Below are 21347 nucleotides of genomic sequence, written 5' to 3' on the forward strand. Positions count from 1 at the left end.
GCATTTATATTGCAGAATTGCTTTAATGTATAATCAATATTCTTGGTTGATTGATCCAAATGTTCCTATTTGCAGTGTTTGAGCACAGTGTTTGAGATATATTTATATAGTGTTCAAAAGTAGTGTATTTTCTAGGTTTAATTGTTAAACATTAATGAATGTTTCTGCAGTGTGTGAACTCTGTTGTCTCCATCTCATGGTTATGGACGGGGAAAGACTGCAAATGTCTTATATTGCTTAGTTAAGACTGCCATCTAGTGGTTCATTTAGCAATCTGCCAGTTTTGAAAGAATAGGATATATGAGCATATTCAGCATTGTGAATGTGACATTTGCCTTAAAAACTCAAAACATAAATTCACAGAGAAAGTATATGTTAATATTTTATTCAAACATCTGATTATATTCTCTAGAACAACAACTATAAGAAAACAACCAGAAAAATATCAATCTGAAACATGTTTTATACTTAAAAGAGGAAAATAAACAAGCGTATGGATGTGACTAAAAAAGTCTGAAAGTTTGCAGCATACAACATACTTTGCAGAAATTCTGTAAATTACACTGCAAAACTCAAAAGAAATAATGCTTATCAAGATGATAAAATAAATCTTTCTATAGAACAAAAATGATTGACTTTATTTTATTAGACATTTTTGCATTTTGAGGAAAAAGTGTTGTTATGAATTTGATACCTCTCCATGACGTGACCGATGTGAAATTGCCACTTGTGTAAATTAAATCAAATAGTGTAAAATACAAGCCTACACACACACAAAAAAAACAAACAAACAGTTTTCATATTTTGGTGAAAACTTTATTTTTTTTCATGGCAAGGTTGATATTTGCATACAATTGCTCATATAAGGTATTTACTAAATTGAATTAAACAGTGATGAACTTAATTCATGAAAAGTAACAGTAAATACTTATATTGTTAGTTTTCATTGATAATAATGAGAGATTTTGCGGAATGTTTGTGGAAGAAAATCAGATTTTAATGATTTGTGACAGATCATGTGAGCACTGAAGAGTGAACACTGAACACTGACACTGAAGAGTGAAAAAAATACAATATATTCACAAAGTACACTGCTATTTTATATTGTAAGATAATATCACAGTTTTAATGTTTTCTTTAATCAATTAAACAAGTCAATAATAAAGAATATTTTTGACTATCTTTTAAAATAGAGATTTTAAAGACTTAAATAAACCTTTCTTGAACAAAATACAACAAAATGTATACTTGCTGCTGAAATCCCAATGTCTAAATAATGTCCACATTGGATTACAAATAATTTCCACACTGGATTATGCTTCAGGATTATTTTGGAGAAGGTACTCAGCCTGAAAGACACAATCACAAGCAAATTTACATTTTTTCATCCCAGAAAACACCTTTAATTAAACTAATGCTGTGCTGCTATATTTAGGGGCTTTCACACTAAGTAGTTCATAGGATCATAGCAGGAATGACAAATAGTTCCTGCAGGCTCGCAGCCCTGCAGAGTTTAGTTCCAACACACTTACCTGTAGGTTTTTAAGAAGCCTCAAGATGTGCGTTCCAAATCACATACTCATGCACTATTCTAAGCCATTTTGTAGTTTAAATAGTGTAAGTAGTGCATTCACTTATATATTATTTTTATTCTAAAACAAAAAAAGTGCACTTTAAATACTCGGACGATGCACTTATTCAACTGTTAAAATAAAGTATGGAATGTTGGACAATTCACATACTCAACGGTCACAGTTTTGCTTCCGTAGTGGAAAGGGAGGAGCTATTGGAGCTGCTGTCTCCCAATAGTGATTGAGGTCATACTCAAGGTTGGTATTATTTAGTAGTTTAGTCATTTATTTTACCATCTGGCAGCCATCAGACTTTTTCTGAGAAATGGTTTGAATTTCTGGCTATTAAAACCCTTGTTTGACACCTGTGGGTTATAGGAAATAGCCATCAGGACAAAGCTGTAAGTTGTATTTATAACAGCAGTCATGAAGCGCACAGTAAACCTAAAATGTGTTCCTAGAGCTAGAATCATTCTCAGTTCTTAAGGTGCAAACATGCAAAAAGTGGGTATTTTGACAGTAGTTAAAGTAACTATGAACCTATTTCTCTGTTGCAAAAGCCCCTATTAGGAGGACCAGCATACCAGGAAATCTATGGGGTCGTCAGGACGTAATCTACAGCATTCAATGAGCCCCTGTGTGAGAGTGGGCATCACGTCCTGCATCAGGTAGTCCCTGAGCGGTTCTGACTGAGATTCCAGCAGGTCAAGTTCTTGTCTCTTCACCTCAACAAGATGCTGGCTCTTAAAACACATCAAAATCACATAAATGTGCAGAGATGAGCATATTTTTTTTTCTGCAGTTCTAACATGAAGTGACAAAAATCAATGTTGTTTCTTACCCACTCTCCCCAGCGCTGATCTCTGTGTTGGGCTTCTTCCTCCTCTCGCCGCTCCTCTTCTACCCTCTGTGCCGCCTGTTCATTTAGCCGCTCTTTGACTTGACGACGCTTTTCTTCCTCCACCTTCTCTAAGATCGGCCCGTAGTTTCTCGGTTTGCCCACTTTTTTACAAATCTTGTCAATGATTAGCTGGTACTCATTGTCATTATCGCTTGTAATTTCTGAAATGTAAGGAAAATGGGTTTAGAGGGGACACTTTAATATGTTAATGTGACTGCACTGGTTAATTTAATTTGATCTTATTGTGAAGAATATTTACACAAACAAATAAATATCAGAATCAGTTGAAGGAGTCTGTTAAAAAAATATCTAGAAAAAACACACCTGAATTAATGTTTTGTTTTATGGTTTAACAATGGGGCGTTTTCATGTGTCTTTTTTTGCTTGTGCTTAATGTTGACGTTTAACCCTCATGACTAAATCTTTAGGCGATTTTTTTTGGTTTGATGCTATTGGAAGTGAGTATATACAACAAATCATGTTCGCTCTGGTCATTACCAGTGAAAAATGCTTGGGTACAAATGACATAAAACATATCGAAAAAAGCTGACAATTAGCGTAAACAAAAAATCTTTCTTTTTCCATACTGCATGAATATCTATTGAAATAACTGGATTTTTCCTATTAAAAAAGTAAGATGATTTGATAATAATTAATTAAACAAATGATAATTTTTTTATATAATTAAATAAATGATAATTAAACAAATGTGCACTAACTAATGCAGAGTTCCACACAATCTACTTGTGTTGGGACAACATTAGGGAATTAAGTTAACTTACTAATCTTTACAGATTTAAGTCGATTGAACATAAAACAATTAGGTTTTCCTGCCAAAAAACGCAATATATATACACAAATACTTGTATATTATACACACACACACACACACACACACAGTTGAAGTCAGAATTATTAGCCCCCCTTTAAATTTTTTTTTCTTTTTTAAATGTTTCCTAAATTATGTTTAATAGAGCAAGAAAATTTTCACAGTACGTCTGATAATATTTTTTCTACTGGAGAAAATCTTATTTGTTTTATTTTGGCTAGAATAAAAGCAGTTTTTAATTTTTTTTAAAAACATTAAGGTCAAAATTATTAGCCCCTTTAAGCTATACATTTTTTTCCCATATTCTACAGAACAAACCATCTTTATACCATAACTTGTCTGATTACCCTAACCTGCCTACTTAACCTAATAACCCCAGTTAAGCCTTTAAATGTTACTTTAAGCTGTATAGAAATGTATTAAAAATACCTAGTCAAATATTATTTACTGTAAAATAAATCAGTTATTAGAAATGAGTTATTAAAACTATTATGTTTAGAAATGTGTTAAAAAAATCTTCTGATAATTCTGACTTCAACTGTACGTAGTTGGAACAAACAGCAAACATATTTTTTTGAGTGAGATCTAAATAAGCTAGATCAAGAGATGTACTGTAGTATTACTGTACTTCATTAAAATGTCATCTGTTTTTCTTCCCTAAGCGTTACCCAAGTGCTCAGGATGAATCTCCAGATCCTCAAAGTAGTTCAGTGGCATCTCGTCCTCTACGTTTCTATCTCTAAATCTAGCTAAACGCTGAAGGAACTGTTCAGGCATGTAGGAAGTTCCCTCTACAACAGTTTCAGGTAGATTCAGGACACGGTTTTTTAGGAAATCGTCTGTGGCGTTAACAGAGAACACAAACTCTAGAAAATAGAAAGATGATTTCATTAATGTCAAATAAAAGCATGTTACATCTTTTAAATGGGTTGTGTGTGTGATATCAAAAGATCATATTAGAACCATAATTATAATGATTGTAATATAAGAGAGATATAACTTCTGAAGGATCATTGTGACACTGAAGACTGAAGTAATATCTGCTTAAAATGTTTTAAAATACAAAATTGTTACATTTAACTTGTAACAATATTAATTAATTTTAAGCATTTTTAAAATATATTTAGCCTTGGTGAGCATGAGAGATTTCCTAAAATAAAAGCAAAACTTTTGAATGACTAAAGTTAAATGAGTTTTATAAGATTCAAATCTCGAAGTCTTAAGGCTAATCATTATAATGGAGAACAGATGCATTTCTCATCTGCATTATAGTTTATATTAATAAATTCCAGACCTGGGATGATTTTTGTTGCATGTTTAGATTCCAAGTCTTCCGGCTCTCCATCACCTGTTGAATATTGAAATAATCATGTGGCAAATCAAATCTCATGTATTATTAATCAGAATCTGTTTTCATTTGTAATTATATCACCTAAAAAAACTTCTCACCAGTAAATAACTCCTTTGCTTGCTCACATGTCTTCGGAAAACCATCCAAAACAAAGCCCTGGTTCATACAGGGTTTAGTTCTGAGTTTGTCCTTCATTATACGAATCACATATTGGTCATCCAGTCGTCCTAATAAATTGATAAATTAAGTATTTATTCATTCATTTTCCTTCGGCCTTATTGCCTTGCAGCGGAATTAACTACCAACTATTCCGGCATACGTTTTATGCAAAGGATGCCCATCCATCTGCAACCCAGTACTGGGAAACACCCATACATTTTCACATTTAAACACACACTCTCATACATTATGGCCAATTTACTTTATTCAATTCATCTACTGTATAGTGCATGTCTTTGGACTGTAGAGAAACTGGAGCAGAAACCCATGCCAATACAGGGAAAACATGCAAACTCCACTCAGAAATGCCAACTGGCCCAGTCAGGACTCAAACCAGTGAGCCACCGTGTAGCCTAAAGTGTATATATATATATATATATATATATATATATATATATATATATATATATATATATATATATATATATATATATATATATATATAATTTTAATACAGCACCTAAAAAGTTACAATTATACAACCTCCGTTTTCATTCATGTTTTCCCTCAGAGTGTCCCAAAACTCCTGATCGTCATCCTGATCATTTTCTTCATCCTCCGTACGAACACACAACTCCTGAGTGATTTGTGATTTAAATAAGCATTATTATAAGAATCATTTGATTGCATATTTTAAAAAACTACATTTAAACATGAGTGCAACCACAAAATACTAATTAAATATAATTGTAACTTTTATGCTATCCTTCAAACTATTAAGTTTTGTTCATTTGTAAGCAAGAAAGTTTTTAATAATTTATAATATAGTCAGTAGATTTGTTTGACCCTTGTGTGCTCTTCCAATTTACTTTCCTTTCATTATGTGCGTGGCTGTTTTCTCTATGGACTTCCATTATAATGGCATTTATGGATTGCAAAGCCATGACAGCTTATAATCATGCATTTTTGATTGTTGGTGTTAAAGAGGTAAAATCACAATAAAAATTACACATTTTGCCTCTTTTAAATCCAGCAACAATCAAGAATGCATAGGGTGTCAATGCTTTGTCATTATAATGGAACTCAATGGGACAAAAACAGCCACAAACAAAACGAAAGTGTAAAACATTTTCCAAGTGTATATTGTTGCATTTTTTACAATTTTCAAAGCATTTTCCCAAAATAATTGTCAAAATAAGCTGTCATCAACAATCATTCCATTTGCTGAAACACGGAAAAAATTGTGGCTAAATTAAGATTCAAAATCTCCCCAGAGTGTATGCAAACATCCCCAACAGCACACAAGCGTTAATATAATATATATCTTTAATACTGAATAGCTGAATTTTACCCATTCTGTATATTTCACAAAAGGATCATTTGAAAGATGATTATGATTATTATATATATATATATATATATATATATATATATATATATATATATATATATATATATACAGTTGAAGTCAGAATTATCAGCCCCCCTGAATTATTAGCGCCCCTGTTTATTTTTTCCCCCCAATTTCTGTTTAATGGAGGGAAGATTGTTTCTGCACATTTCTAAGCATAATATTTTTTAAAAACTTTTTTTCTAATAACGGATTTATTTTATCTTTGCCATAATGACAGTAAATAATATTTTACTTGATATTTTTCAAGACACTTCTATGCAGCTTAAAGTGACATTTAAAGGCTTCACTAGGCTTATTAGGTTAACTAGGCAGGTTAGGGCAAATAGGCAAGCTATTGTATAACGATGGTTTGTTCTGTAGATTGTCGAAGAAAAAAAATAGCTTAAAGGAGCTAATAATTTTGTCCCAAAAATGCTTTTTTAAAAATTAATAACTGCTTTTATTCTAGCTGAAATAAAACAAAAGAGAATTTCTCCAGAAGAAAAAATATTATCAGACATACTGTGAAAATGTCCTTGCTCTGTTAAAAATAATTCTGGAAATATTTTAAAAAGAAAAAAAAAAATCAAAAGGGGGCTAATAAATCTGACTTCAACTGTATATATATATATATATATATATATATATATATATATATATATATATATATATATATATATATATATATATATATAATTAATATGCTTTTATATGTATAAAAAATGTTTTCATTATTTTTTAATTTAATGTCAGTAACAACATTGGATGCTTTGATATTCCTGAATAAGTTCTGGTTGTTGTACAATACTAACCAGGTTTTCTAGTGCCTCAGCGATTGCCTCCTTAAGCTTAATGTGATGAAGATTGTAGTGTTTGCAAATCTTCTCTGCTATAGTGCTTTTCCCAACTGCAGGTGGTCCCACAATGCACATACGAATGGGCTGGAAAACGTACACACACACACACACACACACACACACACACACACACACACACACACACACACACACACACACACACACACACACACACACACACACACACAAACACAAAAAGTGTTTGAAACTTTAGATGTAATCAAATAGTCCAACATACTGTAGTACTCTACCAGTGCATATTCAACATAAAAAAGAACCTAAAAAACATAGAACTGTTAGTGAATTTTTGCATACCAGTAATCCCCTGCTCTCCTTGTATTCTTCAATGACCTGCTCAATGTTTTGGACCATTCCAGTTTCTGACACCCACTGGATGTTAAAGTTGTCCTTCAGATACGGTGCTTCAATAGGAAGGTTGACAAGCAAAGAATCAATTTCTGTTTGCTGAAGAAAAAAAATCAGTCAATACAAGCCAAAGCTGTGAAATATTGATTATGTTTTCTCAAGCAGGTGATAATAATATTAACACCAATTCCTACCGTCAAGTTCTGTATGAGATAAATCTCCTCTTTTGAAACATTCCGAGTTTTTCCTGGTCCGAGCATGAGTGTTATTGCCTTAAAGAAGATTTCATTGCATGAGAAACATTTGTTGTGTACAAACATAAAACATATCGAGAGTGTGTGTGTGTGTGTGTGTGTAATCTCACCTTTATGATATCCTCCATTGTGTTTTTGGAGTCATCTACTGCAACAAAGTATTGCACTTTTGGCTTGTGGTCAATGACATTTTGGATGATCCTTTTTAAACACAAACACAGTGTATGCTAAATGTAGGATCACTTGGCTTTTGGATGATAATGTCATAAAACTCCAATTGTACTAACCCTGCCAGATCATTGATGTGAATGGTGGGGATAATATTGGAGCCATCTCCAAAAATGGGCACATGGGAAACTTCACCCATCCATGACATCTATATAGAGCAACAAACCACAACGTACTGTTTAGCATTGACATTTGAATTAGTGCAAAGCTTTTTAAAATGTACACCAAGACTTACCTTAAAAAACAAGTGAAACACATGCTCTTCCATTCCATATTGTAGCCCCGATGCAACAACATATGTGGAGAAGCGAGAACTTTTCTGAAAATCATTGATTAATAAATATGAATATTACACTTTTAAACAGTAAGATAATTTAAGTGTTTTAAAGCATCATTAATGACTCGATTGTAATTTTGCATTAAATTTCAGCGAAGGGCATTTTTTTACACATTGCTATTCAACTAAATGTCACTTATATTGTTTGACAACAGGGTTTGGGTTTTTAAAAATGTCTTTAAAAGTGCAAATAAAAAAAAAAAATGCCATGAAAACTACAAAAATAAAAAATAAAAATTCCATGAAAACTACAAAAAATAAATAAGTAAATTCATACGTCATGCACATGTATAATGTTATCAGTATTCACCTTATTCTAATATACGAAGTGTGCTTATTTTTGCGATTTGTTTTAGAACTTCAAATTCAATTGCCTACGGGAGAAATGATTATGAATAATAAATGTCAGAAAAATGTTCAAACTAATTGCTCTACAAACAAGTGTGATTCATGAAAAAAAGAATTGTTAACTTTTTAATTTAAGGTGACACAGTTACATATGTTCCATAAATTACTATAGTAACTACAATAGATTATGCATAATTACATGTAACTAACCCCGACCCTATAATAAGTACATGTAATGTAAGTATATGAAATTAATATTATTTAGTTGTTAAATCAGGGTAAGACTTTTTAAGACCCTTTCAAGACCAATATAAGTGCACATTTAGATACGAAGGATTTTTTTATGGCCCAGTTACTTTTGTAAATAGTTTTTTGTATATAATGGAAGATCATGTAAAGGGATGTGTTGCTTCATTTTTCTTTTCCTGATTAGGCTATTTAATTTGAAGAATTTGCTGTAAAAATGTTTAACAGCTGTTGTGAATTGTATTTTTTTGCTATATAAAACTTGAATATAAACAAAAAGGTTTTAAGATTAATTATTGGTTGAATGGGTGTCAGCTCGATAGGGTAGCTTTACTTGAACATAGAAAAATTAAGGCTGGTTTAAAATGATTTAAGACCTACAGCACTATATTTCAATGAATTTAAGACTTTTTAAGGCCTAAAAATTTTGTTTTTGAAATGTAAGACATTTTAAGACCCCGCGGGTTCCTTATGAATTAATAATTATTCTGTAACTATGTCACCTTAAAATAAAGTATCCAAAAGTTATATAATAATATAGATTCGATTAGATTAGATTCAACTTTATTGTCATTACACATGGACAAGTACAAGGCAATTAAAAGTAGTTTAGGTCAAACCAGAAGTGCAATAGCAGCAAGTCCAGGATACAGGTATACGTTATAAAGCGCAATTATAGGAAATACTATGGGTAATATTTAGAGATGGATGCACTATAAACATTATATACAGAATAATGTTAGATTAACAGTAGATGAATATATGTACAGGTTGCTATTAATAATCAGAAGTATGCAGATATATATGAACTTAATTACAAATGTATAATTAATTACAATCGTTGTACTACATTGGATAATTCAAAATGAATTAGTGCAATGTAGTACGACGAATATGTGCAATTTTTAAGTGCAAGTATTAAATACAAAAAATATCAGTTTCATCAATGGAAGTGATTCCCGCAAATCTTAAGCAAAAAAAAAAAAAAGAAAGAAAAAAAAATAGATTCCAATGGCTGCTCATACGTGATGAATAAGGTCAATATATAAGTGCAAATATTTTACAATGAAATTAAAAATGTTTTACAGTAAAAATGCTAAGTAAAAACTATTTCTAATACACTGCTGTCATGTCAATGTGTTCTAAAATGAAAAGTAATTATTCTGCAAGTTCTTGCTTACCGTTTTGCCTAATTTGACCACAAGTTTCTCCAAACTGATGTGCCTATGGAAGTTGGGGTGTGCTTTTCTTCTCCTGTAATTGCTATCTGTAAGAGGAGTTTCCGGGTAATCCTATGTAGAGTTAAGACATTCATTAATACAATTGTTTAATCACGTTACATGCTAATCAAGTAAGCACTCAAGAAATAACAATTATTTAAAAAGAAGTTGAACTATTCCTACTTTATCAGCAGGTTTAGTCATAGCCCATGTCAAAACGGTTGACACTAGGATAAACGTCTTAGCTGCAGGAAACCTGTCCATTTCTTCATAAAGAGCTGCGATTGGATGATAATTTAAAAGGGTAAGTTCACCCCAAAATTAAAATCAGCTGTAAACTTAATCGCTATGGGTGTGTCCAAGAAGTAGATGACATTTTTAACTTTCAAGATTTTTTTTTTTTTTTTAAACTGGTCCTTAGTTGTTCATAAAATACAAGTGAACAAGACCATTTGTAGAGGGTTTGATTAAAGGTGAAGGTAAGTAAAGTTTCCTGATAGTTTCATTTCATGTATTTCCAGGAGCCGCAGGTAATTTATTTTAAATAATTTATTATTTAATTATATTTATTTTGTTTTGAATGTTTTTTTTTTTTTTTTTTGCTCTCAAAGCATTCGTAGCAATTGACTTCTTGTTATTTTATAAATCACCAAGGACCACGGTTTTAACAATATATATATATATATATATATATATATATATATATATATATATATATATATATATATATATATATATATATATGTTGGAAAAGTCACCTCTTGGATGGCCTGAGCATCTTGATAAGAGTCAAGAAAAGGTTTATAACAGCAGTGTATGAATCAGTTACATTAAATAAATTAAATTACCCGAGACAGCCCACTGTGCTTCATCTATCTGATCAGCATGCTGAGTAACATCATAAATAATCACATCACATTTCAGAAGGTGATGGAGAAGATCTTCACGCTTCGTGTGATGCTAGGGAGGAAAAAAGATGTAAAAAAAGCAACAACAAAAAAGCCAAGTGGCAGCACAAGTTTAAAAAGACTGCATATTTCTGCAGTAAAGAGTGATTTATTTACACTGTATTGTTCAGCTATAAAGCTGCACTTCTCTTCTGTTTGGCTGGAGACTGTTCCCACAATCTGGAAGGTTCCGTCTTTGATTTCTGCTTGGTCATCATGCAGTCTGTCATCCTCCTCCTCCACATCAGCCTCTCCAGCAAATACAAGAGATGCACCAACTACACACAAGTCTAGAAACTAAACACAGAAACACCACTGCTCAAACACTCGTTTTCAATGATTTAAAACGTTAAAATGTCCTGATTGTAAGGTTATTTAAATGCTTGAGTTGCAATAAAATTGGATCATCGTCCTATAGTCACCTTAATGTATGTTTACAATATAATTTATTGTAATTCAATCATTTTCTTTTCGGCTTAGTCTCTTTATTAATTTAGGGACGGCACAGCGGAATCAACCACCTACAATGTATTGTAAAAATGCTAAATAATCAGGAGTATTTCAGCCAAAGGTCATCCTTTCCATGAATAAATAAAAAAAAATTCTGTCAGCCATTAAAAAAAAATTTAGAATAATTTCAAATCATGAATTTATGTCAAAACTGACATTGGCTTTGTATTGTCTATTTTTTATTACTTTCTTTAACAAACATTATTTGATTATTTGCTTGTCAACCTTGACTGTAACGTTAGGGTAAACAGATTATCTGTATAATTCATACGTAATGACAAGTTTTGGTAAATTCCTGTATTATATATTCATCATGAGTTCAAATGTTCAAAAGCGTTTGATATCAGAATCATTATTTACAAATAGCTTACCCTTGCAATATTTTTCGACGTGTATGCATCGACGTTGTTAATAAAAACACGTCGGGAGTTTTGAGGTCTCTCATCTATCTTTTCCGCCATTACTGTTGTTGTTTTTTGTTGCTAAGAAACGGATGCTTTCGCGCGGTTTGCACAACATACCCTTAGCCTGAATGACTTTTTTAAAGGCTTAAATACCGTGAGCCGTTATAAACTATACAGCATATATTGTTTATATCATTTAACTTTCGAGAACATAAAGGTGCGGGATTCGATAAAAATATATAGCAATTGATTTATTTGGCTTCCAGTTTAAGCATATTCATCATACTATTATGAGGCCACATACATCATGTAAACAACAGGTGTACAGTTCTCAGTAGGCCTACGTTAGAGTACAGACATGACATCACATGCAGATGGTTCTGTTGTGTATGATTCATCATACTGGTCATCTTAGGGCATTATGTGGTACAAGCTGAGCTATGTGATAGATCATATGGGTCTTCCCACTTTGTAGACTTTTTTCCCCCCAAGCTGGTTAAAATGAGGTAACCATTGATGAAAAGTTGTTCCTGGGTTTAACATTCTGATAACATCCCTGCACAAACATTTCACGGTCCAAAACAAAAGTCTGATAACATCCCTGCACAAACATTTCACCGTCCAAAACAAAAGTCTAGCAATAACACATTAAACAGATATTACATTGTAAGTGCATAGTGAAACAATATTCATTCTTGAAGCTCAGCACATACAAATAATAATTACAAAAAAAAAAACAGAAGTCTAAATCAAGCACGAGAATGTAAAAGATTGAGGTGATTTAATTAGTATCAGTATTTGATTTTCAACAAAGAAAAAGTAAATGTACATCATACTTTTAATTTTATTATTACATAGTTCTCAATTTTAAGGCACATAGCAGCATATCCTTAATAAATTAATTTCTTCATAAAATCACATTATTCTCACAGTCCTGAAGATGCTTGTTTTCAGTCTGCTTGTTTACACACTGAAAAAGCAATGAATATAAATACAATATGGGGTGTTATTCTGCTTCTATGACAAAATTATCAAACTGTGCAAGTTGAAAAGAACTAGTGCCTATGGCCACCCATCCATGCAGAGGGTTCAAGAGCACTGCATTCTTCCACAGAGAATAGCCATTGAGATCTGCTGAGGCATAGTTTCCCTGAAAACGCAGAATAAATGACAGATCAGCGGCCTTCTGCAAAAGTGCAAATCTGACAGTGTGGCAAAATGTGACAAACACAACAGATAAGACTTAAAAGTTGAGGGAAAACTCAGCAATAAATTATGTTTAGAAGCATTTATACATAATTTAACAAACCTGGACTCTAAGGGTCAATGTGTACCATGTACGTGCTCTAGTTCCAGCCGAACCTTTGGCAAGGACCGCCAATCCACCTGTAAATGAAACATGGTATTTTTTACCTTGACCTAGTCAAACTTACAATAGAGTGAAATAAATATGCACTTATTATTCAGCTGCTTACGGAGATCATTGGTGATTTTGTAGGTGCCATCAGCATACACCCAGAAAAAGACTCCTCTTGTACTTCGGATGACACCTCCACCTCTGTCCACTCGAGCAGCAATGAATACTCCACCGGTCTGGACAGCCTCCATGTAGACGTCACACGACACCATTACGTCATGCCTGTTAAAGCCATCAATTCTTTAACACACTAGTAAAAAAGACAATATTCCTCACACATGTACACTGCAAAAGGAAGCAAACACTAAAGGACCGTTTGCTTAGACTGTGTATTAAAAGTGTAGTAAGTAATGTTCAATTTCTTTCATACACTGATCATTTTGCTTCAAAAGACTGATATTCATTTTATTCTGCCCGTATGTGTTTACTTTCAAAGTGCCATTTTTTTGACCACCAAGGTCTACAATTTCAGCTAAAGATTTTTAAGGTTCTACTTAAAGACCAACAAAACAGTACATCATGGATGGTGAGTAAATTATTATTTTTTTCCTCACTTAAACTAATCAATGTATGTCTAATGTCAGTACTAAAGCCCGTTTACACCAGGCACAGTAACTTTAAATATAAAGAGATTTGCTTCTACACATAAAAACAATAAAACAGTTTATTTAAATTAATTCTTCATATTTATACTTCATTCTGCATTACCAATATGTAACCACAAGATGTCCCTAGTGTATCTGGCTAGTCAATAGGTTAAATGCAGAGCTAGTGTTTCCTCCTATAGTAATAAATTTCCGGTGAACAGTTAATGCGACTTTTCCATTTTATGCAGTTCCTTTTACTGCATCGATGTTGTAATGTAATTACAATATGATCAATTAAATAGACTTTGGCATTCATTTAGTTGCTCAAGCGTAAAACGAGTTGAAAAGCCGGTAACAAGTACACGCACAAGCCCGTCAGGATTAGCAGGCTAGCGCTGAAGCTCCATTGACTATACTGAAGTAAAATAAATTTTCATATTTTAAAGACATGGCAGGGAAAATGTAATTTAATGCAGTGCTTCTTGTATAATTGGAGGCCCATTTTATATTGTATCAATCAGACAGTGAAGATCACTGATTTTTAAAGAAAACTGACCTTTAAAACGCTGATTTTGTAATGGTATACAATTTACCAGAAGTGCTTCACCCTGGTTACTGACAAATGAACAGTTCTTCCGCATTCACAGACTTTTAATTTCAGTCAGCCAGCCCCAGAGCTTCCGGTTGTCATCCCATACAAAAATCGCCGCGTTTAAGATCTGATTTCTTAAAAAAAAAAAATAAATAAAAAAAACAACAACAACACAACCATCCACACTGTCTGGCTGAGATGAGATATAAAATCAGTATCAGACCAAATAAGAAACACTGCATTGAAATACATTTTTCCACACCATGTCTTTAAAATATGGAAATTAATTTTACCCTGGTGAATTTCTGTGCTAGCCTGCTGCTAATGATGGTGCCTACATTTAAACTGTCTTTTGTCCCTTTTTACACTTTAACAACCCAAATGGATGCTTAAGTCTATTTAACTGATAGTATTTGAATTAAATTACAACAATGATGCTGTAAAAGGAACCTTGTGAAATAGAAAATAGTCACAAAGCTTTCACCGGAAGTTCATCATTGGCTGAAAAACACTAGCTGTACATATAGTCCATTCAGCTTGTGTAATCTAGCAAAACAAATGTATAAATCGAATAAAACAAATATAGTGAGCACAGACAGTGTGGTAAAATAAAAACAACACAAACTATTTTCCCCAGCATTCCACCAGGATCCTAATTCCTGTACTTTTATTTTTAAAATTCAATTTGCTAACCTGGATTGCATAATATCCATCTTTTTATTAATATTTCCCATGGTGTAACCAATTATTTTCTAGATAGGCTAGTCATTTATTCGTTCATTCATTTTCTTGTCGGCTTAGTTCCTTTATTAATCCAGGGTCGCCACAGAAGAATATACCGCTGACTTATCCAGCAAGTTTTTATGCAGCGGATGCCCTTCCAGCCACAACCCAACTCTGGGAAACATCCACACACATTCACACACACACACTCATACACTATGGACAATTTACCCTACCAAATTCACCTGTACCGCATGTCTTTGGACTGTGGGGGAAACCGGAGCACCCGGAGGAAACCCACGCGAACACAGGTACAAACTCCACACAGAAACGCCAACTGAGCCGAGGCTCGAACCAGCGAACTTCTTGCTGTAAGGCGACACCACTACCTACTGCGCCACTGCTTCGCCCAGATAGGCAAGTCATTGACTTTAAATATTTATAAACTACATTTACTGTTGTCTTCATAGTTATTGTGCTTCATGTGTATAAGCATCATTCATTCTTTCAGAATAATTTTTTTTTTTTTAACAGACTGACTTTTGAAGTTAGTTTACATAACGAATCGTAACAAAAGTTTTAAAAGCCTAATGGACCCTTCTGCACTTACCACGCATAATCACCAATGACACTTATTGTCTGATCAGCATCTGCAGCCCATGTGATGGGACGCTGAGTGACCACCTGACGCAGAGTAAAAACATGAGGTCCAGGATCTGTAAGGTTAGTGAAGTATTCAAAAACCCCTGTCTGATCTGCAAAGTTCGGAGCTTCTGAGAAATTTCCAGCTGGACAAAATACAAAGTTCAAGTTGGTACACTGAAAAATACTGGAACCATTATCAAATGAGAAAAACTATTATATTGAAGCCACTTACAGACATTAAAATCATCCCTGTATGATTTAGGAAATGGAGCAGAAGGTGGAGGATCAGGGTAAGTCCCTCTCTGACCATTGGTTATAGTAGTAAATGTATATATTTCATCAACATCAAGCTCTATGCTGAAAGACCCACCTATTACCTGCAGCATTCACACAGAAATATATTACGATATTACAAATAACTCATAAAAACACAAGTACAGTAAATAATTATTTATACAGAGCCTTTTTTTTAAGAAACCAAAAGTATTCTCTTACTTTGTCCTAATTCTTTTTAATTTATTGATTTTGCACATACAGTTTACAGTACTTACTTTAACAGGGTCAAGTTTTTGGAAGAGGACCGTCTTATCTGTCTTGAAATCAAACTTTGAGTGCCACACATCCAGCTGGCTGATGAAAGCCTGGTATAAAAAAAAAAAAAAAAGTTGTTCTATATTATATTCTATAGTCATTTTATCCATTGTAAACCAATAAAAAAATAATAAATATCACTTACAAAAGTTCCTTTCAGATTGAATGTTACATTCTGGACTGTGACATTATAGGGACGCAGAGGAGGTCGGATACACACAGAGTGGTCATGGGTCTAAAAAGGAAAGAAAATATATGTATACCCACACAAACATATAGACTATAAGGAAGAGCATGTACAGTATACCATATTATCCAATATTTTGGGCTCATTAAGATTTTACTGAACTAAATGTATATTTCTATTCAGCAAATATATGAAACATATGCACATATACACACACACTAAATTGTAATAATACTTTGTAATATTACAGTTTAAACTCTAAGTTTAAAGTTTTAAGACGGAAGTGTATGTTATGCCAATTTTAAATATCAACTTTAAAAGCCTCACCATAGTTTCAGTGATTATTGAGAGATTTCCTCTCTGATCAGTCAGTGCAACGTAACTCCCACCATGAGTGAAGTGTCCTACTGTCTGCAGGTATGTCCAGCCAGGCTCAGTAAACTGGGTAGTGTGGGCTTATAGGGTTTCATGAATTAAATACTTTGTTAGTTGTATCAAACATGACCTTACACTAAGCATATAATATTCATGACTATGTATAATACATTTGAATACATTACCTGTTGTCCAAACAGGGGACTCAACAACATAATTTCCACTCCACGGCTCATTTGCAGTCATTATTCCATCTCTTCCAAAGGGAAGGTTCTCATAATAACTTGCAACAAGGTTCCAGGATATGGTCCTAAAAGCAAACACAAGTGTATGCATTCATTTTGTTCATTTTCAGATTAAAACTAAATTAAACCACCGAGAAAAAAAAGAATCCCCTCAGAATTCCACAACATAAACTAACATATGTCTATTTGAGATTTTTTAAACTTGCATTTGTATTTGTCTTTTCTCCCTTTAGAATTGGACTTTTACTTCTCAATAGCAAGTTTATCTCTCACAAATCTGATTAAAATCATTCATTGTGATTAGAAAAGTCAGAATTGCAGGTTTATGTCTCAATTCTGAAGATAAAAGTCAGAATTAGCAGTAGAAAAGTCAGAATTGTGAGTTTTAACGTAATTCTGACCTTTTTCTTGCAATTAAGAGTATGTATTTTCTCCTTTATAACTAGCAACTATGAGTTCATATTACACTAAAAAGTCTGAATTCTGAGAAGGTTTCCATGACCCTTTTTTAATCAGTGGAAGAAACAAGCTTTCATAGATTGAAATAGCTTTTTATCTCTGAAATTAATGCATGGTAGCTCTTCCTTATTAAAAGGAAAATGCCAAATGAGTCAAATCAAATAAAAAGTCGTCATACGCTGTCATTTTGCCATTGACATAGTTCTGGTTGAGAATTCGGGCCCAGCAACCTCCGCCAACATTGTCATTGAAGGTACTGTAGTCTTCAGAGGACCACAGTTTCTTGCCAGTCTTCAGGGCACGAGGCACAGTTTTTGTGCCTGGGTAATGTACCCTGCAAGCCAAATGATTCCAACATCAAGGTTACCACATTACATTACTACTCTTAAAATGTGTTTGCAACAAAACAAAAAAACAACTTCTTATGTTGTCTCTGAAATGTATGCTGAATTTTATGTGAAAATCTCATATGAATGTGACATATTAGAACTTCTTGTTCTTTGACATATAAAACAAATGCTTACACAATGTTCAAGATAATACCAAAAAAGCTATTCTGGAGGATTTCTAAATAAATCTACATACCCCAAGACTTCAATAGCATCATATAATTCTTTGTCAGCAAATACAGCAGAGGTGATTGGCTCCCAGAGGTCATCACTGGCAATGATTTTAACTTTTTCCAGACCCCTTTTATCCAGTAAGTATCGCAAAAGCTAGCAAACAAAGTGGAAAGGCAAAGAATTGAAAGAATTTGTAAACAATAAAACAAATATCATTCCACCTTCTTATCTTTGTGGTCAGTAAGAGTTAATAATTATATTATCAATTAGTTATTTTCTAGTTTATTTTAAAATGAAATGTACTGCTTTGGCAGCTAAACTCAATTTGTTTGAGTGCACAACAGATGTTCTACATTCTCTGTTGAAAGTGACTTTATATTATGTTCAAGATTATATTAGCATAGTTGTTCAATATCATATAACATAGGCTAACTATTACTGAACTACTTCATTTTGAGGGGATAAACTGAAAAAGAGCTTAGAAAGTCAACATTTACATTAAATAATAAACTAAATAAATAAATGAGTGACATGTTCAATTTTACTTACCTTTATGTATTTCACATTAAAGCTCTTTTCATTCCATATCTGCATAAACAAAAATACATATTCAAAGTAATAAATATGGCCACAGTAATGAATAAAATAAAATGAATCAAATATATTGGGATGCATTTACCCCGATATAGTCAATATCCAGGTCATGGTACTTCTTAGCTCCATGAATCCACGCCACCACATAAGACGCAGTGATATCAGGGAAATCATAAGGCCAGTTTTTACCATTTCCAACCCAACCTGGAAAGGCCCATGGTAGACCTGTCGATAGACAAATCATTAAAGCTAAAATATAAATATCACAATTAGAAACGAAGGATTAGTACTTTATTTGTTTTAAAAACTAACAATTAATAATATTTGTTTTAACCTATGAGGGTGATGTTTGGATTCCTCTTCTTGGCTTCCACCATTAGCCACCATTCATACCCTCTAAAATAATTCTCATCATCTTCATAGTGCATGTGTGAGGGCTCAGTTCCATCTGTGAATCATTACATAGGTCATCTGATAAATGTACAGTAAACAACCATTCGCTGTTCACAGGTTTTAAAAGAAGCAGGTACTGAGGCAAAATTGGTTTTATTTTCCCACATTTGTTACTATCTGAGCAGTGGCAACTTGAGACATGGTCTTGCAGGCCTGTAGCCAGGGGGGTTCACGTGGTTTGAAAGACCCACCCCTCACTGACAAAGTTTTTGTTGCATACATGAGCTCATTTGTCCTATTTGGCTATGCCATCATAAATTGTATAAAAAAAATAAAAATAAAAAAAAAGCATAAAGTTAAGACCAAGCAGAATCCTCTGTTGGTTATCTCTAGTGTGACTGCAATTAATCAGTTTTGGCCAATGCAAACTATTATTTTTCATGAGTCCGACATCCGGCTGTGCAAGAAAACATTCAATCTGAGTTAATATAAAGTCATTCTTTACTACTAACCTACTGTATTGTTGTTAAATAAACAATTATTCTGCCACAAAAATGGCCCATATTAAAATTAATTTAAATACTAATCCGTCTATTGTTGTTATCTGTGAATTTTCAAATGTAACCTTTTTAAAAGAGAGTCAAGAAAATTTGTGAAGCTCTACATTATTAATATGAGTTTCATTTTTATTATTTAAATGGCCAAATTATGACCTAGGAAAGTTAAATGTGCTGGCCAGTTTGTTCTTTGCCTAATAAATGACAACAGGCTACAGTTTTTAATTTAAAAACATTTACAGACCCATGTTTTTTTCTTAATGATGTTATATGATGTAATAAATTTGTATTTTAAAAATAAGTATTTATTCATTATTCATTACTCTAAATCTTTAGGAAATATTTTTGCAACATAAAAAAGTGTGGTTATGATGATCATCTGGTAAGCAAATCCAGCTAAAAATAGGTCTTAAAATGTCACTAAATAGTCAGTATTTAAATATCATCTATAAATAGAAAATGAGGCAAATAACAGCAAAAAGTTTAACTTTTTGCTAAAAAAAAAAGAACCACCATTTTCATCAGACTGGCTATGGGCCTGTCTTTACCACGCTGCTGGTCAGAGCATGCAAGTAAGAATTAATTATTTAATTGACTGTGAACAATGTTGTACTTTGATAGTCTTTGGCTGATAACTTGTTTTCCTATTAAAAACGTGCAAAGAATTCTTATAATAACAAGTTTGTTATTAACTAGAAAGTTCGAATGTGCGAATATAAAACCAACTTTTCCTCAATAGCAGAGTTTACCTGTAGTCTGAGCATCACCTCCGATTTCAACCTTTAGGATTTGTAAGGAGGCTCCAAATTTTGGCTGTTAAATACACATTTACATGCATATAGTCTATAAAGAAACTATAGAAAATAGTATTTCAGAAATTGTAGTCTGACCACATTCTTTTCCAACAGACCTTAAACAGGTAGTCTAGTATCTGACTCTGATATGGCTCCTCATAATTGACAAGTAAACGCGATGTCGCCTGTGGAAAACAAGTATATAACACATTGTATTTTTAAACATTTTCTGTAAACAGTTTTACCAACTAAGCACTTTAGAAACTGCGAAAAAGGAAGCGCAGTACTGTGAACTCACCCCACCACCGCTTAATCCACCAATGCCATCAAACGTTTGTCCTAATCCGAGACTATCATCTATATCGTAATTCTCCCCTAAACAACCACTGATATAGAGAAAAATGCTCAAAAACACACAAAACTGATTTCCTATGTACATTCTAACCCGTGCGTTCCTACAACATTATCAGCTGACTTGCAAGTTCCGCTATAGGTGGTGATTTGAAGCGAAAGTCACGCCCCTCTCAGGCGTCTATGGTCGCTGTGGTGGTGCGTCATTACCTTGGGCGTGGTTTAGCGTCAGAGAATTGAAAGTGAAGTTTGCCTTAGCTCAGTATTCAACATTGGACAACATGAAAGAAATGAGTTATTCCCCATGTACAGCACATTTACATTTTATATCTTCTCCATGAATATGGTATTAT

General features: G+C 33.0%; 3 protein-coding genes across 5 annotated transcripts in view; 1 reads left to right on the forward strand and 2 right to left on the reverse strand.

The window, feature by feature from the left end:
• The window catches only part of si:dkey-288a3.2, an 83963-nt gene extending 80506 nt beyond the window's left edge, over window positions 1-3457 (forward strand). Inside the window, exon 12 of one of the 2 annotated variants that reach the window (XR_012393320.1) lies at window positions 2132-3457. The gene's annotated coding sequence lies outside the window, so the exon portion shown is untranslated. The remainder of the gene's footprint in view (window positions 1-2131) is intronic. The other variant, XR_012393322.1, reaches the window with a different exon arrangement.
• ak7b (adenylate kinase 7b) lies at window positions 976-11993 on the reverse strand. The gene is made up of 18 exons (NM_001109698.2): window positions 11889-11993; window positions 11125-11304; window positions 10909-11020; window positions 10244-10338; window positions 10022-10132; window positions 8145-8228; window positions 7969-8057; window positions 7792-7882; window positions 7622-7699; window positions 7377-7526; window positions 7017-7145; window positions 5355-5448; window positions 4751-4879; window positions 4596-4649; window positions 3970-4167; window positions 2413-2633; window positions 2156-2314; window positions 976-1349 (listed from the first exon to the last, which is right to left on the reverse strand). Exons 1-18 carry the CDS (start codon window positions 11976-11978, stop codon window positions 1314-1316), a joined length of 2100 nt encoding a protein of 699 aa, NP_001103168.2. The 5' UTR covers window positions 11979-11993; the 3' UTR covers window positions 976-1313.
• A 166-nt stretch (window positions 11994-12159) lies between these two features.
• Window positions 12160-21120, reverse strand: galcb (galactosylceramidase b). 2 transcript variants are annotated; one of them, NM_213111.2, is made up of 17 exons: window positions 20942-21117; window positions 20760-20828; window positions 20599-20662; window positions 19234-19347; window positions 18985-19124; window positions 18855-18893; window positions 18328-18458; window positions 17921-18076; window positions 17224-17348; window positions 16991-17118; window positions 16622-16711; window positions 16437-16526; window positions 16118-16262; window positions 15851-16028; window positions 13397-13560; window positions 13231-13307; window positions 12671-13071 (listed from the first exon to the last, which is right to left on the reverse strand). In NM_213111.2, exons 1-17 carry the CDS (start codon window positions 21080-21082, stop codon window positions 12928-12930), a joined length of 1995 nt encoding a protein of 664 aa, NP_998276.2. In that variant the 5' UTR covers window positions 21083-21117; the 3' UTR covers window positions 12671-12927. The 2 variants fall into 2 exon arrangements, with proteins under 2 accessions (XP_068070479.1, NP_998276.2); XM_068214378.2 differs by lacking the exon at window positions 20599-20662 and having other exon boundaries at window positions 12160-13071; window positions 20942-21120.
• Window positions 21121-21347: the final 227 nt, after the last annotated feature.

The sequence above is a fragment of the Danio rerio genome, chromosome 17, assembly GCF_049306965.1.
Source record: "Danio rerio strain Tuebingen ecotype United States chromosome 17, GRCz12tu, whole genome shotgun sequence".
Taxonomy (NCBI): Eukaryota; Metazoa; Chordata; class Actinopteri; order Cypriniformes; family Danionidae; genus Danio; species Danio rerio.

Excerpts from the sequence above, each read along its gene's own strand:
- ak7b (NM_001109698.2), bottom strand. The coding sequence starts at position 11,978 with ATGGCGGAAAAGATAGATGAGAGACCTCAAAACTCCCGACGTGTTTTT. Across the intron at positions 4,880-5,354 it reads AAACATGAATGAAAACGGAG|GACGACTGGATGACCAATAT; the intron begins GTTGTATAATTG and ends TCAATTTATTAG. Across the intron at positions 4,168-4,595 it reads TGCAACAAAAATCATCCCAG|AGTTTGTGTTCTCTGTTAAC; the intron begins GTCTGGAATTTA and ends TCTATTTTCTAG.
- galcb (NM_213111.2), bottom strand. The coding sequence starts at position 21,082 with ATGTACATAGGAAATCAGTTTTGTGTGTTTTTGAGCATTTTTCTCTAT. Across the intron at positions 18,894-18,984 it reads TGGATATTGACTATATCGGG|ATATGGAATGAAAAGAGCTT; the intron begins GTAAATGCATCC and ends TTGTTTATGCAG. Across the intron at positions 16,029-16,117 it reads CAGGGATGATTTTAATGTCT|CTGGAAATTTCTCAGAAGCT; the intron begins GTAAGTGGCTTC and ends TATTTTGTCCAG.